Source organism: Ipomoea nil, unplaced genomic scaffold, assembly GCF_001879475.1.
Source record: "Ipomoea nil cultivar Tokyo-kokei standard unplaced genomic scaffold, Asagao_1.1 scaffold2036, whole genome shotgun sequence".
Classification (NCBI taxonomy): Eukaryota; Viridiplantae; Streptophyta; class Magnoliopsida; order Solanales; family Convolvulaceae; genus Ipomoea; species Ipomoea nil.
The window spans coordinates 4495526-4516857 of record NW_017618464.1 but is presented as its reverse complement, the minus strand read 5'-3'; the positions used below and the strand labels follow the sequence as shown (position 1 = coordinate 4516857).

Here is a 21332-nt window from a genome sequence, read left to right as displayed (position 1 = left end):
ACCCAATGCAAACTTTTCTATCAGGTCCTCATCTTCTGTGCTCAACTCCTTCAAGTGAAGATCAATCCAAACAGATTACCCATCTTAGATTTATTACATTACGATGAGTTTATGGATTTTGAATAATAGTGCATGCGTTCTGAACAAAATTAAAGATTCATAATATAATGCAAACAAAACCTGGTACTAACAGGTTCTTGTCAAACGCCCATGGCGTCCCCTCCAACACTCTGGCTTTATCCCTCGCCTCGGTGAACTGGAATAGAGCTATGGAGTTCCCTAACTCTATAATGTCTAAGCCCTTGGCGAACTTCCACGCGGACTTCATCGTTGATTTCAAGGCTGCCATGTCGATCTTCTTGTGGGTTAAGACTTTGCCCACAAGGCAATTGTTCACAGTGTCGGAGTCCCCGATCACTAGCGCTTCCTCTTCCTCCATTGTTAGTTTGATTTGTCCCATTTCTGGCCTCGTTTCTCCTCCATTTCACCAGGGCCAGGGGTGAATTGAAGAGAGTATAAACAACCAGTAATAAGATACACTATTCTACTCTTCCCACTATTCTAGTCAGTTGGGAAGTGGGAACAATGGGAACAACTATTCTAGTCAGTTTTAAATAGTTTTGAATATGAAAAGTCTATTTTCTCTCTCTTTATATTTAATTTTCATCTCGAGGAAAGATTATTTTGGGAAAATGGTCAAATGGTTTTTTAAACTTATTTAAAACGTTGATTAGCCCATAAATTTTTAAAATATGTAATTAAACTATCAACATGTTGTTTTGGTGCATTAAAGTCCAAAAACTGATTAGTAACTGCAATAACAAATCACTAGCGTTATGTTTCGACGATCCTCCCACATTATTCCAGCAACAAACACCAGCGACCATCCAACTCTATTTCGACAACTTACACTGAATATATAATATGGTCACTGGTCGCCAATTTGTTGCCGAAATAGCGTCAGAGGGTCGCTAGAACCCTAACTAGTGACCTGCTATATATTATAGGTCACTAACAGTTTTTTTTTTTTTTTTTTAATTTAAATGCATCTAAGTAACATGTTGGACTCCCATATGGGAGGTTGTGAGTTCGAGTCTCAATGGAGGTGTTATTGGCTTTTTGTGTTTCAGTAGATTAAGAAAGTAGTTATGAACAGATACTACATTGTAATAGAGTCGGTAGCATTAAAAAAAAAAGCATAATGACGGGTTTAATTGCACATTTTAAATTTTAGACACTTAATTAATTTTTTAAGTAAAGGTCATGGCTATTTAACAATTTTTCCAATTATTGTTATAACATTCCCTCTGATCTCACTACTGGGAATTATGAAATTTCCGGTCACCTGAAAGTGATCTTAAATCAAGTTGAAAGCAAAAAGTGGTCGGAAATAGCAACAAAGGTTTTTCCGGATACCAAAAGAGGTTGGAACAAGGCTTTCGACTTGATTTAAGATCACTTTCAGGTGGTCGAAAATTTAATAATTTCTAGTACTGTCTCGAGATGTCTCTCTCTTTGCCCTTTTCATATTCCAATTTATTTGGTAAGTTATGTAGGGAGTTGACGTGATTATGTGTATTTGTTTATACAATTATGTGTATTTTTTATACAATCATGTATATCTTTTTTATACGAATATGTACATCTGAAACAGGAAATTTATCTGTATTATGTTAAGAGTTGATGTTTATTATGTTAAAAGTTTATGTATATTATGTATTATGTTAGCTCATATGCATTATCTTTTTTTAAAAAAATATGTGTATTTTGTTATACAATTATGTACATTCATGTATACAATTATGTGTATTCTAGTATAAAATTATGTACATTTTTGAACATGAGATTTTTTTTAAAAAGAAAAATAACCGCCAACACAGGGTAGCAAAATTTCAAAAAAAAAAAAAAAAAAAAAAAAAAAAAAAAAAAAAAAAAAAAAACTGAAACGACGTCGTTTTGCATCAGGACGCACAATGCAATACGCGCCCTAGTGCAGGATATAAATTGCCATTAGGAAGTTATGGTTGTATTATTGCCATGTCCATCAAAATCACCTTAATTGTCCTCAAGGTGATAATTAATAAGAGCTAGCTCCAAATGCGCTTCAGAATATCATCAATAGAGGCATTAATGGATGTTAGCAGCCCATTAGTTTGTTAGGAGTGAGTCCGGGTTTATGATTCATGGTCCCAACGTTTCTCGCCGTCGTCCCGTGAGCGTCGCCACGGGCACCAGCTTGTCGGTTAATTCCGCACACAGGGCGGAAAATCTTAGCAATAATGGCTCTTTTTTGAACAAGCTTGAAAATAATTTCAGGGTTGTATAGATTGCTCTTCTTTGAGAGAAAAAAAACATTGTTGTGTTTCGAGTGACAGCCTAACTCCAAATGATAGCTTAATAGAAACTGCAGCATCAAGAACCCATAAATGATGCGGTACTCAAGCCAAGACCCTAACTACACCACAAAAACTAGCTCATGAGTGGAGATTTGACCTCAACTTAAATACTACTCCACAATCTCTTGTAAACTCGATGTAGAATCGTATCAATGAGAAAAACAATATCCTAAATTTTTGGCCAATTAGTCATGTTCACAATGTGAAGAAAATGAAATATTTCTCCAAAAGTCAAAATTAAAAAACTAGTTGATACAACCCGATTACCCAAGTTGTATCATAATACTCTTTTTAAGTCAAGAGCTTAACTTCAAAAATAATAATAAGGACAAAAGAATCGGTTGAATTTTTAAAGATGCCATATGGTACGTTATTCACTCAACCATTCATTGTTGTATGGAAATTGTAAATATAGAGTGTAAGAGAGAGAAGAAATTTAATTTGTAGGAATTTAAGTTTTATTGATTAAAAAAAAAAAAAAAAAAAAAAGAAGAAGCAAAACAAAACAAGCAAACAAATAAGTGAACAACGACGATATTGATGCGAGTTTCATACACTAGCTAGTCACACCCAACACGCATTGCAAGTGCCAATTATTCATGAGATCAAGCCTCAGTGGAGGCGTTGTTGATTCTGTGTGTTTCATTAGGTTGAAAAAGTATGTTTAAACATATACTACAATGTTATAGAGTAAAAAAAAGACTCAAGGGAGAAGGCTAGAAGACGATGGCCAGATGTGTAAGGTGCAGTGTCAAATTAAAAACGTAGACAAAACCACCTCCTCTAACAACCCATCCTATGTGGAATTCAATATTCATTGGCATCCAGTAGTTGCACATTCTTGTCCCATGCCATACTTTATATATTAGTAGTTTAGTACAACTCATGCCCTTCTATAATGAGTTAATTACCAAAATGGTTCATTGACTATCGCAAAAATATCAATTCAATCATCGATTATTTTTTTAACCTAATTAAGTCATCGACTTTGTAAATGTTAACCAATTTAGTCCTCCGTTAGGTTAGCAGTTGATATGGCATTGGTTTTTTGGAAACGACATTCGGATGTCGACGATCGCAACTTGGAATTGCAGGCGGTGGCGGACGTTGGCATTGCGACGGGGAGAGCCAGCAGAGGCGAGCTGGAATCTCCGACGACGTCACTACGTCTGCCTCTCCCTTGCTTCAGGTGATGATGGCTCCGGGCTGCTTTGTTAAGGTTGTCGGCCAGGAGGCGCCGCGAACAGAGGGGAGGAGTGGGTTGAAGAAGTGGAGGGTTGATGGTCATCCTCATGGGGAGTTTGGAGCATGAAATTCGTGGGGAAGAAATCCATTTCAATGCAAGTACTCATGATAATCTTTGGCTTTGATTCATGGAAGAGTGATCAAAGAATCGAAGATAGACTTAGTTACAGGAGGAACTTTGATCTGTTAGTTATTGTGCAAGCAAAGAGAAAATCCTTTTAGTTAACATCAAAGAAATTAAAAGAGAAGATCCTTTCAAAAAAAAAAAAAAAAGAGAAAAAAAAATGATGTGAAATTCCTTTATTACCCTCAAGTTTAATAGACATTAGATACCAAACTTAACAGAGGACTAAATTGGTTAACATTTACAAAATCGAGGATTTAATTAGGTAAAAAAAATAATCGAGGACCAAATTAGTAATTTCGCAATACTTAAGGAACCATTTTGGTAATTAACTCTTCTATAATTTGCCTTCAACAACTTTTATGGATTATTAAGAGATTTTTAATTTTAATTATTATTATAGTCATTCTCAACGTGTAGGGCATTTGGAGATTTGATTCTATATTATTGAAGATACACGGATGTAATTTGATATCAGAGTCATGTTAAGAGAAATCCGTAATTACCATTGGAGAGTGTGCACTGAGTAAATTTTGTATTCTGGTAATAATCAGGAGAGTTAAAAAAAATTTGTGCAGAGAATTATATTTTACCTACTTGATCGTCTTTCGAGGTAAGAGTGATGTTATTTTTATTTTAATAGATAAAAGTTTAAAAGACCAAGTCTAATATCTTGTCATGGCGCAGCGTTACTTGCTATGCAAGAATAGAGCTTTACTTATAGCGTTGGACTCAATGGTAAGAGTGAAAATACCAATTTTTTTAATATAATTAATTAGTTATTACAATCATCTTGATGGTTTTATTAGGATTGGTCAAATATAAAAAGTATAGGATATGTAAGAAAATATGACTAAGTTTTATGTAAAAATTGTCATTGGCCTTTTCTAGGCGGTGCTAAGTCAAATTTCATTATCATTTTGAGTATGTGCATCTACCAACAGTTACGCCATGACTCAGGTTCACCTTGCAATGTGGATCTATGTCTAAAATACACCATTTATATATTAAATGTTCACAATTTACATATTGAACAATTAGTATATAAAATTGTAAACATTCAATATATAAATTGTAAACATTTAGGGTGAATCGCACCTAGGAATCAGAATCGGAATGGGTATCAAATAATTGGTAATAGTAATGGGTTTTGGTAAAAGTATTTAACGTGTTTGGTAGTAGGGTAGAATGTGAATGATTACTAATAGTAGTACTTCAGAGTGAATAAGGGAATGAAATCCCTATTTTATTTGGGTATGGGTTTTTCAGTTGATGGGGTATTCGAAACCTATAGTAGTGTTCTAAAAACCTGTCAACCAAACAACAACAACAATCACTTTCATACCCATTTCTATGGGCAAAACCCACAAACCAAACACACCCTTAGTATATAAAATTGTGAACATTTAATATATAAATGGTTTATTTTTAAACCTGGTCCACAGAATAATTTGTCGTCCACGTACAATGTGTGCGGTATTTTTGTGAAGTGTTTTAGGCTGTGATTATCCCAACCAATATACCTATTTATAAAATGATGCGGCATTTGTCACATCATTTATATTTTTTTTTGGGTAAAGGGATTTGCAAATTTGCAAATTCGGCTGCGGCAGCTTTTGTATTTTTTGTATTTTTTTATTATTTCATTTACTTTTTAATATTTTAATATAATTAATATAAATTATAATGTTATTTTAATATATTGAGCTTACGTAAGGATGTAGTGTAAATAACAAATGATTTACAAATTAAGTAATGTTAAAGTGAGACTCATTTTTTAGATTGTAAGAAATTTACAAGGATAATGATAGCCTTAGTCCATGTCTTCCCTTAGATCATTGTGAGAGCTTTATATATTTAAGTGTATTCTGGCCCATCATTGTTCCTGGACTTGCAGAGTCTTTTGGGCCCAAAAGCCTATCCAACATTCCAACAAGCATCTAAACAGTAAAAATAGTTACATGTCATACCGTGTAGTGTGAATATTGATCAAAAATGACATTCAGATTATTTAGTTACTGTGTGTAACATACTATGTATCATAATTAGTTAATAAATTATATATCTAATACAATTAATATATATATTTGTAGTTAACATTTTACTATATCTACAAATAATAAATTTATTTATGATACATAATCTATTAAGTGAATTGAATGTACATAATCTGAATATAATTTTAAACCAAGATCTATAATTTACCCTTACACCTATAAAGGGTGTTATATTGGCATGGTGAATTATGATATGATACACATTATAAATTACTATATGAGTACGTAGGGTGAGCTTGAGGCAGGTGGCTATGGACTTATGGAGTAGCTTTTTAGGTTGTTCCCCTTCTTCTTCCCATTCCAAAACACATAGCACAAACTGATACGCTTAAATTTACGCAGCACGCAATTTGATGCGTACGATGTTATTGATCATCGACCAGAAAGCACAACACTCACGCACTCATCATGAACTATATAATAATAATAATAATAATAATAATAATAATAATAATAATAATTGACAATAATGCACTCATGCGTGTGCATTGTTTCTTAATTAGTTGCAAATGCACTATTAAGAGTTTCTAAATAGTTGTAAATATAAAAATTTCATTGCATTTTTTTACAAATTTTCTTTTTAATTTTCAACCCTTGATCAATCCAAATGAATCGATGGATGCGATCAATCCACACTTTTTACATAGGGCATCTGTCCTCACTTGAACCTGCCCATGGTTGGATTTGTATATATCTAATTAAAATACTTACAATGATAAAAGAGAATACTCCGTATTAAAGATGGATGAATATCAAGTAAGGATATAAAGGAAAAATAATATTCACTTTTGTGGGGTGGTCCCTATGAATACGATGCACTAGTCCTTTTACCTAATGGGTCGATGAGTCATCATGAGTTGTTCTTTCACAATTCTGTTGGGTCTTAATATGGGAAGTTTGAAGTGGGATAGCTGATTGTGTTAATTAGAGGGTATAAATAGTTGATAACATTAGCTGATTGTAGAAAAGTGTTTGATAAATTAGTTGTTAGCTGATAGCTATTTGGTATAATTTCTTTTCTCAAAAAGCTAATTGAAAAAGTTGTTATGAGTAGCTTTTTAAATTTTAGCCTTTTGGAGTTGCAAAAAACTAATTAACCAAACATATATATTGATATTTTAACTAAATTAAACAATTAATAGTGGTCAAATAAGCCAAAATTGACCTATAGGCCAATTTTTTACCAAACAGGGCCTTTGCCTTTTATAAGTGGACAAAGAATAGAAGATGAAATATATATTAGAAGGGATATTGCTAGTTGTATACAAATATTTAATCTGTAACTAATTTTATTCCGATATAGTACCATTTTCTATTATTTATTGATTTCCTATTCTGATCTCCAAAACTACTCCAACATTTAATCCTTTCATTGGAAAGAAAAAAAAAAAAAAAAGAAAGTATACACGCATTAAAGAGTGAAAATTGATTGAAAAAGTTACAGTACATTTTTGGAAATTGATAGAAAAATTAGAATAAAAAAGTGACTCCTTCCATGATTTCTGTCTTATTTTATGTGTCTTATCGAGTTTTGGCTGAAGTTATTCTTAATTCATTTTTTCATAACATTAAATTTAGTATTAATATATAAAATTGATATATTTAGAAACTGTACTAAAAGTACTATTAAACACAAAAAATTAAATTTAAAAATAAGTATAAAATAATAAAGAAAATAAAGAAGAAAGAATTTGTTTGACCTAGTAAGTAGGACAGATAAAATGAGAAAAAGGGAATACCATTTTTTAGTAAGTGGAACATAACATTTATACTTATTATTATTTCCAATAAATTTGTTGCACAAATTATTTTTATTGTGATTTATATCTTTAGATAATCTATATTGCACAAGAGTAAATATGAAGTAAAATGAATTCAAAATAATGCCCTTATTAGTAATTAGTACGGAGTCAACAGTGCACCAAAGAAAATAAAATTTTTCCTGAGCCCTTCCTTAAATGGCTGCATGCATATGCTCTTTCACCATTTTCATACTCCCTTACCCTTCTTCTTCTGCAAGTCTGCCGTAGAGTCCTCTCGTTTCTTCTCCCACCATCATTTTTTAGAAGAAAAAAAAAAAATGCGTCTCTTCTCTACTGCGAGAGACTGAGGGAGAGACTAGAGAGGGTGGGTACGGTGGTGTTTCCGCACAGTGATCTAAGCTCACAGCAATGGCTCCCCGCGGAAGACCCAGAAAAGTTCAGTTTATTTCTTTCTTTCGTTTCGTCTCCTCTGATCTTCGTGGAGTTTCTCCGGTCGTGTTTCTTTTACTTATTCATGTTTTTTTTTTTGGAGACAGAGGTCTACGAGAATGGACGCAGCGCTTGATGCAATGCGGAATCTAGGTTTTGACGAGGGAGTTGTTACACGAACAGTGAAGGAGCTTCTCGATGTACGTCTCGGAAATTGTACTTTACCGCTGGTTTTTCCTCTTCCCTGTTTGTTTGGATAGAAAAATTTCTTCGAAATTGAGGAAAATGAGAAACGATTATGAGTATTCTCATCTAGGAACTTGATTTCCGTTCATCAATATATTCTCAGTCAGATTGTTGTATGTATTCATGCGGCAATTTTAGGTTTTCGAAAAGTAATCGAGTTTATGCTAGGTTTAGCGGAGGTTTAAAATGGCTTGCTATATTGTATTGGGGAAGTTCTAGAATTTTTTATTTTTATTTTTTGCACAAAATTTGTTGCTAGAAAAATGATTAAAGTAAAAGTTTTGTTTCAAGGATGATTTTGGTGATCTGATGTTATTAATAGATATATGGAGATGATGGTTGGCCATTCATTGAAGAGTATGGGTACAAGGAGCTCATTGATGCAATTCTTCGTGGTTCGGAGACATCAAAAGATGAAAACATGGTGGAGGTATGGAATAAATGTATTTTGTTGCATTACCATGATCATGTGTTTTCCTGTTCCTTATGGATGAATTGTATAAACTCTATATAAGCAAAGCCCCTGGGTGGCTTGGCCTTGTTAGTTTTGTGCATCACTTTACCTCATTTTGATGTTTCAGAACTAATTTATCAGGTGCAATTGATGAATTTAGATGAACTTGATTGATTATCTTTTGATGTGTGGGCTAATCTAGCAGTGTTGTTATCCAAACTGAACTTGATTTACAGTGGAACTAGTGCTAAAAGAAGTTCAATACTGAACTTTGTGGAAAACTATTGAAAAAACATGGCTGGGATACTGCCCAGTGGTATTGTTTAGCTTCGATTGTCTTTTTTTTCTAGAAGTGCCAATCTCTCATTGTTCATGTAGACAATTTATTTGATCCAACTTTTCGGTGAGCTCGTATTATTTATGTTTATGGAGTTTACTGTAAGAGTTCGTGTGGTAGGACTGTTGGGTTGAAGTGTTCTTGTGCTGTTTTAACTGCGCTTGTTTGTGTCTATAAATTCCAGAATGATTCTACACAAATTGAAGTAGCTAACGTAAGGCCTGAAGACGTAGCTGGATCATCTAACACTGCTTCAGGACAAATATGCTCTGAAGTTGGTGATTTTGCACCAGAGGCTGAGAACACTATTGTGAAATCACCTTCTTCGAGTACTTGCAATACTGTGAAGAACACAGACAACAGAGGTAATCAAATTAGTATGTTCTCTTACTTTGTTACTAGGTCTACTAGGAACTTTAATTTGCAATACATTATGTAACTCAATCTTGCTAGTTTAGTAATGTCTTCCCTGCATATACCAGTAGCGTGGATTTATCAGTTGGCCACATAAATGTTTCGTCAAATTGAGGGATGACTACTTTTTCATTCTTACTTGCTGTCAACTGCATTATTAAAATCAACTCCCTTGCCACCTTTAAAGTGTGCCGATGTAGAAGGTTTTGCCTGTGATAAATTGTGCTGATGTACATATAACAAGGTATCACTCCATTAATGTTGTGGATAACAATGTTGTTAGTTTCTTAAGCAAATAGAGTTTGAACATTTTAAGTTTTAATAGCTTCTGCTGTTTCAAATTTGTTGGAGTAATTAATACCGCTGCAGACTTTGATCATCTTAGGTTAATGCAATGACTGTTGTTCTGTATTGTGTGTCAAGCTCATAGTGAATAGCAAAATTAGTTTCCTGTCTGATCATGTGTACTTGTGACAAATGCTTTGAGAATTTGATTACAGCGATTTTCATTCTTCCAAATAGTGAAATGCAAGTGAACATTACATGATATTTAAGCCAAGGCTGTTAAGCATTTTGTTCATTACCAACTCGTGTTTAGCACTTACAAGTAGCTTAAGAATCATCAATATCAGCAAATAAACTTGTTTATCCAATAATGATTCGTTTGGAAATCTGGACTTAATTTGAGATTCGTGATGCATATTGCTAAAGCACAGAAATTCGCTTTTACTATGTTGGCAGCCATTTAAATTCTATATTCCTGCCAAGCACCTTGTGCTCAGATGGCATATAGTGACCTCTCCCATGTGGGAGGTCATGAGATCGAGCCTCAGTGGAGGCGTTGTTGACTCTGTGTGCTTCATTAGGTTGAGAAAGTATGTTTGAACTGATACTACAATGTAATAGAGTCAGCAGCATTCAAAAAAAAAAAAAAAAATTCTATATTCCTGATAGCAATCATATTTTGCAGGAGGTACTCCCCTTGCCATTGAAGATATAAGTGGTCGGAAAGAAGTAACAGATTACCAGAGTAACCAGATAACCTCGACTCAGAAAGTGAGATGTAATGATATCTGCGTTTCAAGTGGGAATCCTGAGGCTGAAATGAACTCTCAGAGCGCCTGTGCAGTTTTGGCCCCAGTTGTGGCTTCTCCCAAGACACCCTTGATTCTGAAGGACAAATCCCATGATGGTCGCAAAATGAATTCACAGAGTGCCTCTGCGGTTCACTTTTCACCTCCGACTTCATCCCAGACACCAGTTGATCCACAGCTGGTTACTCCTCAATCATCTCGTAGGCGTTTACCTTGTTATGGCTGGATTGATAGTGACGATGAAGAAGAGCCGGTTGATTTGATACACTTGACACCAGTGGATCCTGCCAAACGACCAACACAATTTGCTAGGAACCTAACCAGGTGAAGCACCGGTCAGAGTAGGATGTAAAGCCCGGAAATCTCGTCCCTAGACTTGTCTCTTTGTTCCTATGAAAACTAACTAGTAACTACAGCTCCAGACACATATCAATGTATCTAATCTAGTCTACCATGATATGATATTATAGTTGGAAGACTTACAATGTTGTCTACTTGTGTTGTTAACACATATTAATATATTTCACTTCTCATGTTCTTACATTTTATGAGAGCTATTGCTTTGCCTCGGAGACTGGTGAAAGAAGTAAATTACAGATGTACGTCAACTGATCTATACTAGTACAACAAAGTCTTTCAACTTATTTTGGGTTGGTTAATCAGTTGAATTGTGTCTTGAAAATTTTTTATTTCAACTTTTTTCAACTTATTTTGGGTTGGTTAATCAGTTGAATTGTGTCTTGAAAATTTTTTATTTCAACTTTTACTTGACTTGATAGTTATGATACATAGATTGGTGAGTATATTTTCCTTAGTTTATGTAAAGGGGATTTTACTATTTTAGTCTCTCTCTTTTTTTTTTTTCATGCTTTTTTTAAATTAGCTAGACATGTTACACGTGTCTAACTGGCATTAGCTAGTCTAATTCGCATTACGGGTTTAGGCGGTTCTCTTAACAGAAAGCAACGGATTTCCCCAATCATCATCGTTCTTCACTGCCACAAAGGATAAGATATTTCTCGCTTAAACCTCTGGGTTTCCACGCTCTCCTTTCAACTCTTTTGAACAAAATCGCTACAAATCCTTGATTCTTCTCTATTCAAACCCTATATTCAATGTTTCCAGGATTTAGATAAGCTTCATACAAGTATTTTCACCATGAGTTTTCCGGCGATTTTTCGCGGTAATGTCGTTCCTCTATTGCAGTGCAGCTCCTGCTCTCACCTCCGCTTCCAACCTTTGCTGTCTTGCACGGGTATTGCTCGCCAGAAACAAATCGATTTTCCGACCAAACACCTGCTTAGGTTCGGCGCAACTTGAGATTTATTATGCTCTATAGTGTATATTACTACTTCAATGAGTGATCAATTAAAACAAGTGATTATTTCAATGCATTGGTTGAATAAGCTTATTAAATAGAGTGTAAGTATTAACTTTTTATTTTCTAATGTTTCGGTATTGACATTAGGTTCGCGTTCAATATGAAGAGAGATGTAATTTGCAGCTTTAGTGCGTCAGAAACCGAGCCTGATAGGAATGAAGAAAATGTATTTTGTCCCCCTTTATTTCTTTTGTTGCACGGATAAATTATATTATCTTCACTAGATTGATGCATCGCAATTTATTATTTGATTCTCGATACTGTGAGTTCTTGGCTTCACCTTAATGTTTGGTTTTGTGTTTTAAAGGAAAGGAAGTTGCATGAAGAAGAAAACAGCTCGGGCTCAGCTGACTCAGCTTCAGCAGATACATCAGAGCCAAACTCTTTGGCTGATCAAGTAGGATTGCTTGTTTTTTTTTTTTGGTTACATTGGGAGATTTAATCATTTCCAATTTGAAATTGAAATGTCATGTTGTTTGATTTGGAAATTTTTATTGGAAAATGTTTTCTGCTAGGATAATGGACAAAATTTTGGGATGCTCGAGTCAAAAGACTTGGTCAATGGTAATAGTGTAAACGTCAATGCCCAAACTGGAAATGAGGTATTTTTGCTTTTATTTGCTTTTGAGAGGAATGTGGCCACTGATTTTCATTTAATGGTGTAATTGAAACTATTTTGCTTGCATGCTTGGTGGTATTTTTCATGTTAATAGCTCATGAGTTCTAGCTTCTTCCATTTTCTCACGATTGTGTGAATCTTTTGAATCTTGGGAGGATAGTATGAAGTAGTTTTTAATACATTTTTCCAATTGAATGATTTGCAAACGTGTTTGCTGCCTGCTTAAGGGAAGTGGGGAGGCAAGACTGCAAGGGGAAAGGAAGTGAAGTATGTGTTAGTTTCACCCTTGTTAAAACTTGCTGGGCATTGCTTCAGATTAATTTCAACTTATGAACTCCTTAAATATCCCAAGTTCCAGGCTAGTATGTTCTACAAGTAACAATCTCCAAAGAGTTACAAATATTCTTTCAGCTGTATAGGATGACGAATTGACTAGTAAGGGACTGGAAGTTTGCAGTTGTTTTGCGATTGAGCTTTCCATTTTCAATTCTTTTGTTTTACTCCATGTACCATTTGTGTTGATGCAGGATGCCGATGACATTCAAATTGCAAGCGGATCCCCTCTGCCAGGTCTCAAGGTGATAAGTGTTGACCAATTATTATTATAATTTATAATTATTATTGTTGTTATATTATTATTATTACTGTCATTTTTCCCTTGTTATATATACAATTTGACTTAGTCTCTCAATATTTTATTTCTGTTACTCCATCACCAGCCACAGCAACTTGATGAAGCTATCAGGATTCCAAAGGAAACTATTGATATTTTGAAGGATCAAGTATTTGGTTTTGACACTTTTTTTGTGACAAGCCAGGAACCATATGAGGTGAGTACCTCATTGCTTATACACACAAACTCACATACAAGAAAAACAATCATATGATAATATCAATTCAATATACTTTCCCCTGTCTGTTTGGTCCATGTTAAATTAAAAGTTTACAATTTGAAACAAGAAGGGTATTTTGAATTTCTTTATTATTTTCTTTCACTCCACTTGTGTAGTTTTATTTTTAAACATTTTCTTTGATATACTTTCAGGGTGGAGTTTTATTTAAAGGGAATCTACGAGGGCAGGCTGCAAGAAGTTATGAAAAAATATCAAAGAGAATGCAGGTATTTGCTTTGCAAAATTTGAGCTGAATCATTCTACAGCTCCTATAATCAATCTAGAATAACTTGTAATTTTGTGTGCAGGACAGATTTGGAGATTTGTATAAACTATTTCTTTTAATCAATCCAGAGGACGATAAGCCTGTAGCGGTTGTGGTTCCACGAATAACCCTGCAACCAGATACAACTGGTAGTTTTATAACGTCTATCTTCTAGATTTTACAGACTTTCATATTTGCTGGTTTAGCACTCTCTTTTCAGCTAGACTTTATTTACTCTACCTTCTGCAGCTGTCCCCGAATGGTTTGCTGCCGGTGCTTTTGGACTTGTCACAATATTTACACTTCTTCTTCGTAATGTGCCTGCATTGCAAGCAAACTTGTTGTATGTACTCTTTTCACTTTTTAATTTTATTTCATACTCTGTACTCATGTTCTAATTTTAGTAAACAGTTAACACTAGATTTATATTCCATGGACCAAAATATAACATATCTTAACTGTTTACTATTTCTCCGGTTTCTTTTTGTTTTTTGTCTTTTGTTTGATAATATTATTTAGTGTTCAATTTACACAGGTCAGTTTTTGACAATTTTGACTTGTTGGAGAATGGCCTTCCTGGAGCACTTGTAACTGCACTTATTCTCGGTGTTCATGAAATTAGCCACACTTTAGTTGCACAAAAAGCTGGAATTAAGCTGGGTGTGCCATATTTTGTTCCTAGCTGGCAGGTAAGAATGTAAGAGATGTTTGTTCATGTACAGTTAATTATTGGCAAGCCCTTTGTACATTTATTTACACTTTGTTGATGGCTTTATTTATATTTACATCAATGCATTTGTTTATTGTTACTTTGATATTATACTTATATTGATTGACATTGGATCTAAATTCTTTGTTCTAAAGTAATGGAAATCTTGGCTCTAGAATGTGCATGTCGCATATAGTATTAGTATGTTTAATCTTGCATTAAATTTGTTAGGAAGACTAGAGAGACTAACCTGTTGAAGTAATTTCTTCACAATTCCTGAGTTTCATGATTCCACTTTATTTACTCAGAATTGAATGCAGAATAATGTTCCCCCTCTACCCACTGCTAACGAGCTACTTTGCTGGCAGATAGGCTCTTTTGGTGCTATAACAAGGATTTTGAATATAGTACCTAAGCGCGAAGATCTTTTGAAGTTTGCCGCAGCTGGCCCTTTGGCTGGGTTCTCATTGGGATTTATTCTTTTGCTTTTGGGATTCTTCCTACCACCTGCTGATGGCTTAGGTGTTGTAGTAGATCCCTCTGTGTTTCATGAATCACTTCTGGCTGGGGGCATAGGTGAGTAATCACTAATCAGCCTTGAGAGCTCTTTCTGCATCCAGTTCATAATCAATCAATGGTACTCTACTTGCAATGATGTTCTTTCTTTCTTTCTTTCTAGCTAAGCTGCTTCTTGGAGATGCTCTGAAGGAAGGCACTCCCATATCTGTAAATCCACTTGTACTATGGTCCTTGGCTGGACTTCTCATCAACGCCATTAACAGTATCCCTGCAGGAGAGCTCGACGGTGGAAGAATTTCTTTCTCCATATGGGGGAGAAAGGTACATTTTACAGAATCCACTCCACCCACCCCCTCTATGACTAACTAAAAGAATAAAACAGAATTCAATAAAATAAAATATCAAAGTCTTATGAAATGTACTACTATGTGGTGATGCAATGAGGTTGATGTTGCAGACTTCAGCTCGCCTCAGTTCTGCCTCCATTGGGCTTCTTGGAATATCAGCATTATTCAGTGACGTGGCATTCTATTGGGTGGTCCTAATATTTGTGTTGCAGAGAGGGCCGATTGCTCCACTGTCTGAAGAAATCACAGATCCAGACAACAAATACATTGCTCTTGGAATTGCCGTCTTGCTCCTCGGCCTTCTAGTATGCTTGCCATATCCCTTCCCTTTCAATAATGAAGCTGTTATGGTCTCTTCAGATATTATTATGTAATAATTAATATAATACACACACACTAACACAATTTTTGCTTTTGGCCTGACTTATGAGGCAAATTATATCATGGACCAAGGTCTGCCTTGTATTGTAGACTCTGGTTCAAAAATAACTTTCAGATTTTGTATCTATAGTTGATACATTATTTACCTGAAGTTGATAGTCCTGTACATGTAGCTATCATATCATGTGTCAACAATTATCAAGTCAGATTCTGTATTTATAGTTAACGCATTCTGTACATGCAGATGATAGTTTATGTACCTGTAACTATCATATTAAGTGTCAGTAATTATCAAGTGATTTGTTTATATGTACAGAATTGTTAACTGTATGAAGTTACAGAATTTTTGTATCAAGTTCACAATGCTAATATTGCTGCGAATTAACCACTCGCAACAACTACCAACTACCAACAAAACAACGCTAGTTATTGCAAGGAGCTAACATAGCTGAGCCTCTTTAATTCAAATTTCAAGAGAATTGAGTATAAATCCTTCAAAATGGTGTAGGATTTTAAACTTAACTTTGAGTATACAACTCGAGTACATTGGACTTTCCCATTTGGAAGAATGGGCACAAGGCACGCTGGCACAATAAAGACTCGCCCAGCGAATGAAAGAGATCCCTGTTCTCCGATTTCTCTCTCCCATTGTCAATACATACGTACTTAAGTACACACGTCGTTACTCCAAGTCTGTGTAGATTAGCTCGCCAATATGCAAGCGCTAGCCGCAATCCGTCAGCCGCTGTTTCCTACGAGCCATCGCATATCTCCGCCCCAAACCGCCACTATTTCCACCTGGAGAAGTTCGAGTTATGCTCTTTCGCTTCGTGCCTGTACACTCCAAGTCCAATGCTGCTCATTTCAATCTCCATCTCTAGGTCTCTCTCTCTCTCTCTCTCTCTCTCTCTCTCTCTCGCTCTCTGAGCAACTATGTATTATGATCAATTTGTGTTTGAAATCTAGGATTCAAACTCCGTTTAGTGTTCGTTTTAAAAGCGCGCGAAAATATTGAACAAGATAAACGTTTAAATTTTCAGTCAATTTCTGTAACTTTTTTCAAAATTATATTACCTCTTTGAAGTTTCGTATGAATCGTATCGAAGGAAACAACGCTTGCAGAGCTTAGTCTCGTTATAACAAACCATCACTCTGTTGTGCATTTTCGGTTTTCATATGCAGCTATGGATGAGGCGAATTTTATTGAAGCTTCTAAAAATGGAAACTTAATTCCACTGCACAAGTGCTTTTTCTCTGATCACTTGACTCCTATACTTGCCTACCGCTGTTTGGTCAAAGAAGACGATCATGAAACTCCAAGCTTCCTCTTCGAGTCGGTTGAGCCTGGTTTTCGTGGTTCCACTGTTGTAAGAGGAGTAACTTTTAGCCACAGTTGATTATTAATTGATTCTCCTGTTAATGTAGCTTCTCATTCGTTAGAATCCTTGATTTGTTAGGGGCGGTACAGCGTGGTGGGTGCTCAACCGACATTGGAGATTGTTGCGAAAGAGAATAAGGTGACAATATTGGATCACGATGCCGGGGATTTGACGGAGAAGGTTGTGGAGGATCCGGTGACAGTTGCAAGGAGTATTTCTGAAGGATGGAAGCCCAAACTTATCGCTGACCTCCCTGATGCTTTTTGCGGTAAGATTTTCATTTTGATGAATATTTTATTGAATTGAATGCAGAGTATTATTTGTGTCCTGACCCACACGTCTGAAATGGAACCACGAAGTAATTGCACCGGCAGTTGGCCATCCACCAAATGACCAAATACTATAAACACGTAAACATTCAATGTGTTTACTGTTAAAAAACTTCAGCTTTAACTTGAAAATTCAACTTAGATAGTAGAAATTTTACGCAATTAAAAGCATGGTTTAGTCATTGTTTTTTTCTTTTTGCACTACATGTTATTAGAATATATATATATATATATATATATTGATTTACTAGGGTAAAACTTCATATAGACCTGCAAGGAATTAAAAGAACTGCGTGTTTGTTGAACCGTACTGTGCCATTATTACTCTCAGCACCAAGGTCCCAATTGTGCAAATGCTGCAGCAATTTGAAATAAATGACCTGTCCCCCAGAGAACTTGTGTGTGTGTGTGTCAGTATGTGTACATAAGACTTCTTTTATATAGACTCCATAGACTGTAGTCTCCATTGGCTCCAAGCTTCAGTTTGTCTCTTTTTAAATTTATCTTTCCATCATTATTACATCTCCAATTATTAAAAAAAAAAAAAAATCCCTTTTCTTTTCTTTTTTAATGGATAGGTCCACTACATGAAATCCTTGAATAGAGAAAACCTGAGATAAATGAATTTTGTCATGCTTACCAAAAGAGAAAAAACAATAGAAATGGAATGGACTTACAGAAAAACAGCTCATTTGTGTCGAGCAAAGAAAGTCATATGCTGCTGATTGTTTATTTCTTCTCTCCGCATTCTGTTTTAATCTCTAGTTGCCTTTAACTGTGAGTGAAGCATCTTTAGTTTTTAAGAGTTCCACTATTCATCATCTAAAGCTAATAGTAGGATAACTGTTGAGCTAACAATACTCATGAAATTCTTTGCCTTGACAGGTGGATGGGTTGGTTACTTTTCATACGACACAGTTAGGTATGTAGAGAAGAAGAAGTTGCCATTTGCAAGTGCACCACCGGATGACAGAAACCTTGCTGACATTCACCTAGGACTCTATGATGAAGTGATTGTTTTCGACCATGTGGAAAAGGTATACTCTGTTATAAACGTATTATTGAACATAGAAAGGCTTCTAAACGTTTGTAACAAATTATCTGTTTTAGTAAAACATTGTGCAAGACATGCCTAATCTCTCTCTGTTTTTTTTTTTTTTTTTTAATCTAAACATACATGTGTGGGAGTGCCTGCCATATTTAGTTCCTTTCTAAGATACTAAGATTATGCTATTTGAAAATTCTGTATCATGTAGAAAGTTTTTATTATTCATTGGGTGCGGTTGGATCAGTACTCATCCATTGTGAAGGCTTATCATGAGGGAATGAAACGATTAGAAGCACTAGTATCAAAAGTACAGGACATCAATTCGTAAGTAATCTTTTAGCCTTTTCTAATTTCATGACTATGCATATCTGAAATATCGCTTATAATTCATCTCCCCCATATGCTTTTCATTTAACAGTCCAAGGCTGCCTCGAGGTTCTGTGGATTTCCAAACTCATTACTTTGGACCTTCACTAACCAAGTGTAACATGTCAAGTGGGGAGTACAAGAATGCTGTATTACAGGCAAAAAAGCACATTCTTGTAGGGGACATTTTCCAAATTGTTCTAAGTCAACGTTTTGAAAGAAGAACCTTAGCTGATCCATTTGAGGTTTATAGGGCTTTGAGAGTTGTGAATCCAAGCCCATATACAGCCTATCTGCAAGTTTGTTCTTTTATTCCTGTTTATGTAACTGTCCTTTATTAACTACTTGATTTAAGTATGCTAATTATTCATCATATTTCTGTCAGGCTAGAGGATGCATTTTGGTAGCTTCAAGCCCCGAAATTCTTACCCGAGTAAAGAAGGTCAGTTTATGATGGCCCTGATATGGATTCCATGCGTTCAATTCGCCCTTCTAAATTTTGGACCTAAGCCTAGATTCTAACTCTGAATTGGAACATTTATTGTTATAAACAGAAAATAGTTGTTAATCGTCCATTAGCTGGAACAACTAGAAGAGGCAAGACACCTGATGAGGACTTGATGTTAGAATCACAGCTGCTAAAAGATGAAAAAGAATGCGCAGAGCACATCATGTTGGTTGATCTAGCAAGAAACGATGTTGGAAAGGTTTGCACTTAACCCATTTTTCCTCCAGCATGGGATGCCTAGCTAAAATGTGTGTTTCATATATTTGAATCCTTTCAACCAACTGTTAAAACCAAGTAGATATGCATGTTCCAAGACTTCCAACCCCCCTTATCATCAACTTTGCTGTGATTTTCCATGTAGGTGTCAGAACCCGGTTCTGTGAATGTTGAAAAACTTATGACAGTTGAACGATACTCTCATGTAATGCACATTAGCTCCACGGTGAGTGTATGTTGCACTTAAATTTTTTTTATTTTTATTTTTTGTATGACAAGGGAAACCTGTCTTGTGAACCTAGCCAAAAAATGACCACAAAGAGGTAAATCAACCTAGGTTACCATAGGACACTGGCTTAATTTTGATTTGAGTTAATCTGATACATGGAGTCCCCATTACAATAAAGAATGTGATGGAAACCTCAACTTAACTTGTATTAACAGGTTACTGGGAAGCTACTTGATCATTTAACTTGCTGGGATGCTCTGCGTGCTGCATTGCCTGTTGGAACAGTTAGTGGTGCACCAAAGGTTGCCCTTTCTCTTCACTTCCTCTTGCAATCTCTTTCCCTGATAGTTAAGTTTTAGATTTTCAGTCTCGTGTTCATGGTACAGGTGAAAGCCATGGAGTTGATAGATCAACTGGAACCGACAAGAAGGGGACCTTATAGTGGAGGATTTGGAGTCATTTCGTTTCTAGGAGACATGGACATTGCTCTTGCTCTCAGGACCATTGTATTTCTCAGTAACAACACAATGTATTCCTATGATGATACTAAGAAGCGCCGAGGAGAATGGATTGCTCATCTTCAATCTGGAGCCGGGATTGTGGCTGATAGTGATCCCGAAAGCGAGCAGGTTGAATGCGAAAATAAGGTTGCCGGTCTAGTTCGTGCAATTGACTTGGCGGAGTCGGCTTTTATAAAGGATAGACATCCACTATCATCTCGGGCTAATGGTTCTTTCTCTAAGCAATTATTCAACACATCATTCAAAATTTGAGAACTATGGTGTTATGTGTAGATGCAAGTATACAACCCCAAGAAATAGGAATCCTCACGCTAACCACAAGATTCCAAATTCGATTCTAGTAAAAACAGTTTATTATTTTTCACCTTGTGGTCTTTATCAGAATCACAAGACAAACTTTACCCAGACTGCACATTTAAGTAGTGAGTGTAAATTTCTTTTGTAAATTGATAGATATTCTCTGTAAAATTAAATGTTGCTTATTTCTAATGTTAACAAATATTTATTAGCCAATGACTTTGTAGTCTAGTAGCACCAAGTTGTTCTTCTATATGGGAGGTTGTGGATTGTGGGTTCAAGCCTACGTGGAGGTTGTATTGACTCTTTGGCCCTGTTTGATAAAAAATTGGCTTATAGACTAATTTTGACCTATTTGACCACTATTAATTGTTTGATTTAGTTAAAATATCAATATAAATGTTTTGTTAATTAGCTTTTTGCAACTCAAAAAGGCTAAAATTCAAAAAGCTACTCCAAGCAACTTTTTCAATTAGCTTTTTTAAAAAAGAAATTATACCAAACAGCTATCAGCTAACAGTTAATTTACCAAACACTTTTCTACAATCAGCTAATGTTATCAACTATTTATATCCTCTAATTAACACAATCAGCTAACAGCCATTTTACCAAACAGGGCCTTTGTGCGTCAGTAGTACTCAAAAATCACGTTTGTGTCAAGATCATACCATTTTTAGATGATGCATACTTTTAATTACGTTTATTTTATAAAAATAATATCTTATTGAACATAAATTTGAAAAAATTATGTTAAAAATAGGCTCAA

The 21332-nt window shown here is 35.2% G+C and overlaps 3 protein-coding genes across 4 annotated transcripts; all 3 read left to right on the top strand.

Moving 5' to 3' along the window:
• Positions 1-3066: 3066 nt before the first annotated feature.
• On the top strand, positions 3067-20776 carry LOC109148009 (anthranilate synthase alpha subunit 1, chloroplastic-like). Its single transcript, XM_019295720.1, has 12 exons — positions 3067-3078; positions 15925-16554; positions 16856-17040; positions 17131-17320; positions 18267-18418; positions 18638-18753; positions 18848-19094; positions 19181-19237; positions 19350-19502; positions 19665-19745; positions 19964-20050; positions 20135-20776. Exons 2-12 carry the CDS (start codon positions 16389-16391, stop codon positions 20519-20521), a joined length of 1821 nt encoding a protein of 606 aa, XP_019151265.1. The 5' UTR covers positions 3067-3078; positions 15925-16388; the 3' UTR covers positions 20522-20776.
• LOC109148012 lies at positions 7821-11155 on the top strand. 2 transcript variants are annotated; one of them, XM_019295724.1, is made up of 5 exons: positions 7821-8020; positions 8122-8214; positions 8583-8690; positions 9236-9416; positions 10436-11155. In XM_019295724.1, the coding sequence occupies exons 1-5, from the start codon at positions 7994-7996 to the stop codon at positions 10885-10887; spliced, it is 861 nt and encodes a 286-aa protein (XP_019151269.1). In that variant the 5' UTR covers positions 7821-7993; the 3' UTR covers positions 10888-11155. The 2 variants fall into 2 exon arrangements, with proteins under 2 accessions (XP_019151269.1, XP_019151268.1); XM_019295723.1 differs by having other exon boundaries at positions 9236-9428.
• Positions 11531-15889, top strand: LOC109148011 (probable zinc metalloprotease EGY2, chloroplastic). Its single transcript, XM_019295722.1, has 13 exons — positions 11531-11863; positions 12028-12106; positions 12248-12337; positions 12456-12542; positions 13087-13137; positions 13279-13389; positions 13605-13679; positions 13761-13866; positions 13967-14060; positions 14253-14406; positions 14795-15002; positions 15106-15266; positions 15403-15889. Exons 1-13 carry the CDS (start codon positions 11718-11720, stop codon positions 15664-15666), a joined length of 1626 nt encoding a protein of 541 aa, XP_019151267.1. The 5' UTR covers positions 11531-11717; the 3' UTR covers positions 15667-15889.
• Positions 20777-21332: the final 556 nt, after the last annotated feature.